The sequence below is a fragment of the Chanodichthys erythropterus genome, chromosome 4 (genome assembly GCF_024489055.1).
Source record: "Chanodichthys erythropterus isolate Z2021 chromosome 4, ASM2448905v1, whole genome shotgun sequence".
NCBI classification, from domain to species: domain Eukaryota; kingdom Metazoa; phylum Chordata; class Actinopteri; order Cypriniformes; family Xenocyprididae; genus Chanodichthys; species Chanodichthys erythropterus.
The window spans coordinates 37,661,171-37,672,376 of NC_090224.1; the positions used below are offsets into that span (position 1 = coordinate 37,661,171).

The 11,206-nt window shown below is 35.6% G+C and overlaps 1 protein-coding gene across 1 annotated transcript; it reads left to right on the forward strand.

Moving 5' to 3' along the window:
- Positions 1–2,682: 2,682 nt before the first annotated feature.
- Positions 2,683–8,655, forward strand: LOC137018786 (cytolytic toxin-alpha-like). The gene is made up of 4 exons (XM_067383511.1): positions 2,683–2,779; positions 2,969–4,693; positions 8,064–8,171; positions 8,438–8,655. Exons 1-4 carry the CDS (start codon positions 2,689–2,691, stop codon positions 8,587–8,589), a joined length of 2,076 nt encoding a protein of 691 aa, XP_067239612.1. The 5' UTR covers positions 2,683–2,688; the 3' UTR covers positions 8,590–8,655.
- The last annotated feature ends 2,551 nt before the right edge of the window (positions 8,656–11,206 follow it).

Here is an 11,206-nt window from a genome sequence, read left to right on the forward strand (position 1 = left end):
ATGGTGGAATTTCCGTGGTGTCGGACATTGTTCAGTACGGCACTACCGGATGCTGAAACAGCTGAGACTGAAGAGAGGTAAGCAGCTGCTTATATACTATGGCTGTTGATTGGAAGATTAGATGGGCTCGCTCCTCCCTAAATTATGTTTAGGAACTTCACTTAATGACAAATACACAGGAACCGGGGAAGAAACAGGAGATAACCACATACACCATAAATGAGAACCAACAGAGACTGAGGGAGAACACAGGAAATATATACAAGTACAACTGTACAACTAACTAGACACACCTGAAATGAGAACACTAATCAGTAATCACTAATTGAAAATGCAATGCAGAAGTGTAAAAAAAGAGGCTAATTCGACCTCTCCTCAATCATCAGTTTCTTATCTGTACTGTCCAAAAATTTGCCCATTAAAAGTCTTTAAAATCCAGTACACCTGAAATTGTTTCAGTTCAAGTGCAAACAAACATATCAGGAAATCCACAAGTGCATGCCCTCTGTACCTGTACAGATGGTCAGTTATTGTGTTTTGTCTTTTGTACGAGCAAAGAGCAAAACTGACAGCGGTGGAGAGAGAAGTGCCCTTGATAAGGAAACCTTGGCAGCCATATAGGTATATCCAGGGCCGTGCACAGACCTTTTGAGGGGCATGTGCTGAAACTGAAAATGGGCACCCCCCCCCCCCCAGATATATATATATATATATATATATATATATATATATATATATATATATATATATATATACAGGGTTTCAGGGCTTCTTTAAAAATAATTACAACAGCAATCTTCTGTGAGCCATATGTGTTTGAAGATGTTTGACTTCACTGTGATCCAGGGATGTCCCTCTCAACACATTAATACACACACATTACATTCTGCATGATAAAATATAAAGAAGCACAGTGACCTTACGATTCTGTAATGTTTTTAGTTACTACAACATTACTGTAGTAAAACCATGTTTTACTATGTTACATGTGAAGACGAGCGGGGAGTATACAATACTAGATTAAAAAAATTATCTAGCGAGCAAATACATATTAACATCGTAAACATTAACCATACTGTGTGACCATATATAATATGATTAAATGTTAATGAATTAAGTGTATCAGCAGATAGCCATCACAAATCAAAGAAGAAATTCCTTAGAAATATATTTTACCTAGCTGACGACGGGGATCACTCAGTCGCTTTTTTGTCAAACTCAAATGCAGTTACGCCGGGTTTTTGACCAGCGAATATGTGCAAAATAAAAACGTTAAAACGATGGCATCACATTAGGCTACGTGCTACGTCATCATCAATAGGTTATGAGCGCTCAGTTTTTGGCCAAAATCTCAATTTATAAAAGATGTAATACTACTGTACTGTATGCACAGGCTATTTAAGGCTATTTGTAGGCTATTGGCTATGACTAACTTAGAAGGCAAATGCTAGCCCCCTCCCTCTCTCTCCGCCGCCGGTCTCAGGCCTCAAATGCATAAAATATGAAACTTTATAGACATACAATGTTTCTTTCGTAAAGACAACGTTGTAGCCTACTTATTCAAACAACAAGATATTTATTTACCGTTGCAAGACGTTCAGCTGCTCTGCTGTGGAACTTCATTTCGCTGAACTCAGGGGGCGGAGTTAAGAGGTTTGACTGACAGTTTGAGCGGATCCAAAAAGATTTTGTCACAAGCTCTTTTTAATACTTTTATTAGGCTAAATATATTTGTAAATCAGACAGACAGACGTAAAGGGTGACCAATACCATTGATTTATTCAAGAAAATAAACAAATAAAATAAAACACCTCCCAAAAAAAAGGGCACTTCGGAGTGTAAGGACAAAAAGGGCATGTGCTCTGCACAGGTTGAGCCCTACCTGTGCACGTGCCTGGGTATATCCATACTTGGTGAAAGGACAATTTACTAGAAACATTTAGTTAAAAAAAAAAATAATAATAATAATAATAACTGTGATTTTTGTCTTGCAGTTAAGAAGAGATTTCCAAATGTGTCCAAAGAGGATTTGAACTGGGGAAACTGAGACTTCTTGAAAGCAAAAAAGTTACATTTGTTTGAATATATTGTTGTAATTTTTTGAACATTGTAAAGTATGTTCCTTGCTTTTATTCAAATGTTCACATGTTATAGACAACAAATAAAAGTTTTTCTTCAAATGTGACGTGGACGAATTTTCTTGGATTGAAATATATGCAGGGCAAAATATATTTTTAAATGCTTTTGAAAAAATATATTTTTTAAAATATACAGAAAATGGCCAAAAATATATTGTTGGAAAATATATGTTTGAAAATATATTTTAGCAAATTTTGTTATAAATATATTTGAAAATACATCTCAACAACTCAAAATGCATTAGGAATAAAAATATATCTTCAAACTAATCAGATGCATATGTCATTTCACAGCAGGCAATGGATAGATTTTTTTTAATGATTGCATTCAGTGAAGGAAGAATTTATGCCTTTATTTGTTTTTGAACAATTTATGCCTTTATTTGTTTTTGATTTTTTTAAACACTGAATTAAGTGTTTAATTAAGTGTTTAAAAAATATGAGAACTAATGAAATCAGTAACAAGTAAAAATAATTTTAGAATGATAAAGTAGTCATTAAACATCAAATGTATAAATATCTCCATTGTTAATGGTTGTTTACTGCAGTCATGGAATCACAGCCCATTGAAGTTGCAGCTCTAGGAAGACCTCTGTTTCCTGGAATGCTTTATGACTGCCGTAAGGACACCTTCATTCCAGGTGGTGTATGGTACCTATTAAAATGATTTTTATTCCCTTTTTCACCCAAAAGTGAATCAACAAAACAGTTAATGTGTGGTCATTTTGAGATGAAATTAAGCACCCAAATATTAAATTAGCTGTGTTATATAGATACAAAATCGGCATTGCACCCTCATATGTAACTGTTGAAGCCATTTCTCATTTCAGGTGTTACTCTGTGGGATAAGAAGTCACTGAGTGAAGATTTGGATAGTCGTCTAAAGCTCATGACAGATTTGAAGTTCATTAGCTCCGACTCTCTCTCTAGTAAGTCCAGTCTCCTGGATGTGAGTGCTTCACTGAAGGCCAGCTTTCTGGGAGGGCTGGTGGAGGTGGGAGGATCTGCCAAGTTTCTGCATGATACCAAATCCTCAAACCAACAGTCCAGAGTTACAATGTATTACAGTGAAACCTCCAGATTCGACCAGCTCACTATGACTCACCTGGGCCAGATTACCTACCCTGAGGTCTTTGACCAGAAAACTGCAACTCATGTGGTCACGGCTGTACTGTACGGAGCTCAAGCCTTCATGGTGTTTGACCGGACCTTTTCAGAAGAGGAAAACAAGCAGGAGATTGAGGGACAACTAAATATCATGATCAAGAAGATCCCTTCATTTTCTATTGAGGGAGAAGGAGCTTTAAAAATGTCAGATGGTCATGAGAAGATGGCTGAGAGCATCGCCTGCACATTTTATGGTGACGTCCGCCTTGAGAAGAGCCCCACCACTTACATGGAGGCCATAGAGGTGTACAAGAAACTCCCTGCTCTCCTGAAGGAGGATCCACAGAATGCAGTTCCAATAAAAGTCTGGCTCTATCCTCTTTCTCTACTGGATACAAAAGCTGCTCAGTTGAAGAGAACAATTAGCACAAGTCTGGTTTCCAAAACTGAAGATGTAATTGAGGAGCTGGGTGAAGCAGAGAGGACATGCAACGACCTCTTCAGAAATACACTGGTAAATGTTTTCAGAGACATCAAAGAGAGGCTCTGTTCATTTCAGGGCTCTTTTAGCATTTACAAAACAGTGATCTTGAAAGCACTGGCTAGGGTCTTACCTGCTATACGAGGAGGAGAGATGGAGGAAAATTCATTGGAAGACATCCTGAAGATCCACTACAGCTCCCCTTTTAAACCTGACATGCTTAACCAGTGGTTGGATCATGCTAAGTCTGAACTTAACCTCTTGAGTTCTCACACCAAGGTGCTGGAGGGAATCCTAACTGAAGACTCAGACCGTCTCAACACCATCCTCCTTGATCCTAATACTGATGTTGTAGTGTGCTTGACCTTCACATCTCTGAAGTATGAAGACCAGTATCTTTCAACCCTAAAGGAGTTTGTGCAATCTGCTAAGTTGAAAGAGTTAGATGTGGCGATGAAAACGAGTTCTAGCACGTTACTGTCTGTCAAACAGTGGATCCACTATCCTGATGTCATCTCAAAGATAAGAGAGAACTTAACTCTTTTCAAAAGTTTTTCAGAGGCTAATAAAGATGAAAAGAGATACAGATTCATTATTTCTGCCATTGCCGATACATCCAGTACAGGCTCCTCCATCTATCTGTATGAAAAAGGGAAGCTGACAAACACACAGTTCCAGCTCGTGTCGAAGCCTCCCCCACCAATAGTGAAGAATGTCCTGGAGCGCAGTGTGTCCCTGAAACTGCAGAAGTCCCCAACTGGAGAAACTGTGCGGTACAGAGTGGAGTACCAGCAGGTAAATGCAGATTCTGATGCTGAGGAACAGTGGCTTGTCAAAAACACATCTGATGAAGACTTTACTCTGACTGGACTGGAGTTTGGAAAGCAGTACTTGATCCGCTACAGGATAGTGGGTAAAGTGGGAGTGAGTGAAGCCAGTGACAGTATCGGCTCCATACCGGCTTCAGGTAAGTTTCATATGCACTTTTTTTCTGCATGAATCTTTATCTTTTTAAAAATATTTATAATTTGCTTCATTCACAGTTATTCACACAGTCAATTATTGACAACCATATTTCCTAACAGGTGTGGCTATTAATAAATGTGTAACATGTTGTAAAGTGTTTCCCAATTGACTGTATATGAACATATTATTTCCTTCGTTCATGTTGTTACAAACAGTCCTTAAAGACACAGAGTATATTATGTATTTAATGTCAAATGTAGGCTATTGTACTTAATCATATAAATTCACAATAAGCAATACAAAGCCTTTAACAATTTAAATGTACATTTCTCTGTATGAAAACCAATAGGACATTGAAAAATATAGCTAACATAAAAATAAAACAATGAATACATTGTGCATAATTAAAACAAAACACACACACACACACACACACACACACACACACACACACACAACAGATAATCAACTTAAAACACAAAATCTGTTGACTCTTAAGCCCACTGTATCATGGCATTTCTGCAGAAAGACCTCAGTCATTGCTGAAAAATAAATGATTGATTAAAGGTGCTAAAGAGGATGTTTTGTTTCATACATTTTTGCAATATTACTTGAAACTGTCTTTACTAAGTGATAAAAGACTATTTATTAGGTGCACTGAAAGGAATATTATTAATATACATCATCTGTGCACGAGGTAGGGCCTTAAAAACATCAGCCAATCACTGCCATGACGTTCCTTGTGAGAGACGCGCGGCTGCGCGCTCTAGTAACTTTCCACACTCTACATGCGCCGCATGCAATGTTTTTGTCAGGAGACAGGAGTAACAACTGCAGATTATGAGTTACCTGCGGTGAGTCCGACAAAATGAATCCACTAAGTGTGTGCGCGGCTTAACGATTGTAAGGCCAATTATGAATGTAAATTGATACTTATGACTGATCGCGCTCAAACGCGTCCAGTCAGAGCCAGTTGCGTTCAGTCTGCGATTACAGTCGGTGTTCAAATTCCATGTGAAAGTATATAAATCTGCTTCAGGAGCAGGAAACTATCGCTGTATGTTGAGCTCAGTCACAGTATGTTTTAGCTAGTCGTTAAATGTGTGCCCGGCTTAATAACACAGCGAATGCCGGTGGTAAACAAACACTCTTGCATGAGTTTTGGGAGGCGTTCACTTGAAATGAGCTGTGAAGGAGGGGGGTTGTTCTTCCGCATGCGCTCATTTCAAAAACTCAGTCGACGAAAACATCCTCTGTACCACCTTTAATATAAATAATTTATTTACTTTAACAAATGCAAATCTCATCATTTATATCCTTTAATAATAATCATTATTAATTATTCATAATAAATGCAAATCATACAGAAGTTCATTGTGAATCTATGTGAGTCATTTTGACGGACAGGGTTGTAAAAATTCTGTCATAATCTATTATTACCCATAATTTTAATTTTCATATATTAATGATAATAAGCTATATAATAGACACTGTTTATGTTCACATTTTCATGTGTATTCACAAATTTACAGGATAAGCATTTAGGATAGATTATGCATATTTATGAAGAGAAAGTTGAACAGAGACTGTGGGTCACTTTTTAGGTTTCATCATGAAATTTGTCCAATACATCACGATAAGCTTTGTGCTTTGTTACTTTTGATATGAAAAAAAAAATGTCTCATCTTTCAAATTCTGTCCATTTTATCACAAAATTCAAACAATAAATACCCTCTTGGTGCGAGAAATCACTGTAGTGCCACAGTTCAAGCGAGCAGAGCGAAAGTGAATGTGTTCATCCCCTCCTCTTTACCATGTTACAGAACAAAATAAACATGAATGAACATCAGAAAATATATTAAAAGATACAGTACAACAAAATCTGTATTATGTCTCTCATGTACAACGTGTTCCAAATTATTATGCAAGTGACATATCAGTAAGATTTCAGTACAATAAACATTCAGATTAGTTTTTCTAAGAAAATGTTTTTTTTTAGATAACTGGTTTCAATCTTAGACAAAATAATTTGCCAGATCTGTGGAAACCCTACACAGAGATTGTTCCACATTATTAAGCAAGTCACAGTTCTCATGCAATATGTGGAGGAAGAAAGATCTTTCTGAAGATGAAAAGCATGAAATGGTGCAATGTTGTGCAAAAGGCATGAAAACAACTAATTTTGTGTGAAACTGAATGGAGAATTTCAAATTATCATAATTATTTGTGAGTGATTTAGAGCACAGCAGAACTCGGTCAAATAAAGGCTTATTAATGAAAATTCCTGTCAAAAAGCAGCTATAAAAAAAGCCAGTGTTGAGCAGCAAACAGGTATTTGAAGCTGCTGGTGTATCTGGAGTCTCAAGAAGCTCTCCATGCAGGCTGGCAGTTGTGTGTAAAGATGCATTTCAGCCACTCCAAACCAAACCTCACAAAGAGAAACAATTAACATTTAAATGATATGTTATATATTAAATTATATGTTAAACGTAGTGTAGGAAATGGCAAATGTAAATTATATTATTGAATTTGAATTATGATTTTGCTCCTAACATTGCATATATGGAATGGAAAATGTAAATTTAAATACAGAAATGCATTGCTATTTTACATATTGCATTGCCATTTTGCATATTCCATTTCAAATTGAATATTGCTACACATAAGCTTCCATAGAGCACAGCTGTCGGGATCCTGTAAACAAAACCAGAAACAAGACAAAGGACAACTTGAATACACTAAAGTCAGCATGAAATATTTTTTTGTTAGTGCATATTGCTAGTCTTGTGGTGAACAATTAATCCCTGCAAGTTAATACACAAATTTTTTTGTCGCGGTAATCTTTAATCAAAATCTGAAAAGTTTTTGAGGTCTGGAATGGCGTTCCTTCCCTGACAACGTCAGTTTGACGGCTTGAGTTGAAAACGCCTAAACCACTCCCCTCCGACCGTTAGTCTGCTATGAGCAAGAGATGGAGAGGAGGAGCACTAAAGTAAAATCCCGCCCTCTATTAAATATTCCGTTTCACTTGGAAATACGTCACAACACTGGAGAAAAGTCGTTTGCAACTTTCGGTTCACGGGGACTCTATGGTTTCACCATAAAGCATTGTGTTTTAATAATCTTTTGTCATGATTTCAATAAGTAGGGCCTACACTTATTTTGATGCATTGACATCAAACATACTTAAGCACATGTAAAGTACTTGATTATAATTAATCTGTAGTGTGTTATTTGATATTACATGTAAAGCTAGTTTATTTTTAATGTTTTTTTTAAAAAAACATATATAATATTATATACTGTATTCACTCTGAATGCCTCTAAATATAGATGAAAACAAACATTTTTTCTTTTGAAAAAATACACAGACGTACTAAAGGAACTTGGAGACACAGATAACCAACTCTTGAAAACTCTGGAAACCAGACTTACTAACAGTGAAGCTCAGATTGAGAAACTCCAAAAGGAAAACCGAGGTGAGACTAGTGTTTTTAAGACCGATGTGCTGTAATATCATATTCACTGAAACTCAATTGGTATAAGATTTACTGTGCAAGTATTTGTGAAATTTCCTAGCAATGTCTGATAGTGAACTGTTTCAAAGAAATGATATATTATGATATATATATATATATTTTTTTTTTTTAATGTAAATGTATTTTCAAAAAGAGTTATATATAAATTGTTTGCATTGCTACGGAGACAGTTTTCAACATTTTAAGAAGGTATATGTTCTCTTCAGACAAACCAAAGGTGGCATTTTCAGCTGCATTGGGATCAAAGGGTTACATTGGACCAGTAAACGCAGATACAACACTGATTTACAAGAAAATCTTCAGTAATGTTGGTGATGCCTATAACAAGGCCACAGGTACTGTTAATCCACACTGCTGAAAACAATATCAACACACTTGTATAATTCATGTCTACAGCTGTTAATGGAGATCTGTCTCACTCTTTAACAGGGATTTTCACAGCACCGGTACGAGGAGTTTACTATTTCAGTTTCTTCTACCATTGTTCAGTTAAAAATCCAACATGGTTAGCCTTGTATAGAAATGGAAATCAAGAAACATTAACAAAACATCACAAGAGTGGATGTAATACAGAGAACGGAGGCAATGCCTTAACGCTGCTGTTGGAGAAAGGGGATCGAGTCTATATGGTACTTCGAAAGAAAACATGGATCTGGGATAATGTCTCAGAAAATGTCACAGTGTTCAGTGGTTTTCTTATCAATGCCATGTAAATAAAATACACCCGGGGAACAAAAAAGTTTTATGCAACATGTTATGGGTTTACAGGTTATGGTCAAATATCAGGCTACTTAATCCAGTCTTTGTTTGATGAGAATGAAACATTGAAACATCAAAATAACCAGCTTCAAATTATTTTAAAATGGCTATTTACTCTTTTTGATCAATACAACACCGTCTTTAAAGAAAGTGTTTGTTAGCATTTGTTTCTATGGTTACTTGTTTGATTAATGCACTGCATCTGCTTCATTCTTTGGTTTGATTAGTATTGATGAGTATTGGGATGAATATTTCTTTTACTAACAATCATTTAATCAGTTATATTTTAATCATAAGAAATCATTTATTGTTTTATTTTTATCATTCTTTTATGACAAAAGTACATTGTTTCTTTCTTGAACTGTCCTTGTTGACCTGTGTTTTTTCATTCTGCTGCACACGTATGCATTCTGAGTAAGTTTCCTCTGGCATGTGCAAATATGTCTTACATGATAAGTACATATTTTCATCTGCAGAAGTAAACTGTGCATGGCCGAAGCAATGGTCAAGTACCTTCCTATAGAACTATAGTTTTCATAGTATATAAGAAGGTCAATTTTTCTGTATGTTCAGTCTCGATCTGATAATCATGACTCAATTTTGCTCTTTAGCATTCTGATTCAACGAGATCTCTGCAAACTTTATTTTTAGGCAAGGATATTTTACTCAGATTTTGTTAAGATCTTACAATTTTTATTAAGATTTTTACTAACATTTTACTTGGATAATACTTGGATTTTGACTTCAATATTTCAGAGATATTTGAAGTTGGTTTCTAACTGTTTGTTACTCTTATCATATATTTTCTTTATTAAATTTGCATTTTTATCAATGTCTATCATTTATTATTTGATCATATTTTATTAACCAATAAAATCAATGTAATAGTCTGACCTGGATCTCCTCATTGCATCAAGTATCTATTTTCTGTTAGTCTTTCTTCCGACTTCGAAGAAAGTGGGTTGTTCTGTTCATGCTTTTCTGATCTGATTGTATCGAGTAGTTTTTCTATTTTTGAGTTTGTTAATAAATAGAGACTGCTGCAATTAGATCCTGATTTTTTTTGTGGAAAAATCTGTGCTGCAACCAGCCTGTGATGAACGTCCACTGAAGGAGAGTTGAATGTGAACCCAAGTACAGTTTTAATGAATCCAAAAGTGAACAGATACAAAAATAACACTTGACCTGAAAACAGAAACAACACTCAACAACAGCAGTTGACCAAATCTAGACAAGATACAATGGAAACATGAGGGCTAAATATAATAACAGACTAAAGACTAACAAGGAACACCTGTGCACAATCAAACAATGAACCAATAAGAACACAGGACACATGACTTGACCAACCAATGAGAACATAACACATTTTTATTTTATTTTATTTTATTTTATTTAACCAGTAGAGTCCCATTGAGATTAAAAACCTCATTTTCAAGGGAGTCCTGCTCAAGAGGCAGCAACATTTTACAATTATATATAAAAAAAAAAAAAAACATTAAAATAACACAGGTTATGAAAAACAATTGCACATTATAGAGGCAGTCTCTATTGCTTTCAGCTTAGTTTTAAAAGCGTTTAAGGACAAGAGCTCGGTCAGTTTCCAGTCCTTCTGCAACATGTTCCAAGCGAAAGGAGCTGAGTGGACAAAGGCTTTCTTCCCCAACTCAGTACAGGCAAAAGGAACAGAGATAGGGAGTTAGAGTACCAATACGTACAGCACCAATACATCTCGAACAAACCTAATATGAGGAGTAAGAGAAGCACATGACTTATTTAGCTCAAGGATCTTCTGATGCACAAACAAGTGTTTCAGTTTTTTTAATCTTGGGATTCTGTACCTCCGATTTGATGGTAATAATTCAAACTCATTATGCAGGACATGATTAGGATTAGAAATTATATTATTAGCCAGTCTTAACAAATTATTATAATAAGTTGAGTCATATAGCTTCTCTAGAGGCAGGCCAACAATCCTTGAGCAGATTTTTAATTGATTAAACAACTGTTTTTAGCTTAACAGACAGACTTTTATACCAAACAGAGTTGCAATATTGCAGTACACTCATTATTACAAACATAAAGAACAAAAGAAACTTACAACGAAAGACCTAAGATGATGAAGTTTTCTTTTTTTGAAGTTTTCTTTCTCTGCTTTGTTCTTTTACAGAGAGCATCAATGTGATCTTTCCATGTTAACATATCATCAATCATTA

Bases quoted from the DNA above. Each gene is read 5' to 3' on its own strand.
- LOC137018786 (XM_067383511.1), top strand. From the start codon at position 2,689: ATGGAATCACAGCCCATTGAAGTTGCAGCTCTAGGAAGACCTCTGTTT. The intron at 2,780-2,968 runs GTGGTGTATGGT...TTCTCATTTCAG, and splicing joins TAAGGACACCTTCATTCCAG to GTGTTACTCTGTGGGATAAG. The intron at 4,694-8,063 runs GTAAGTTTCATA...AAAAATACACAG, and splicing joins CGGCTCCATACCGGCTTCAG to ACGTACTAAAGGAACTTGGA.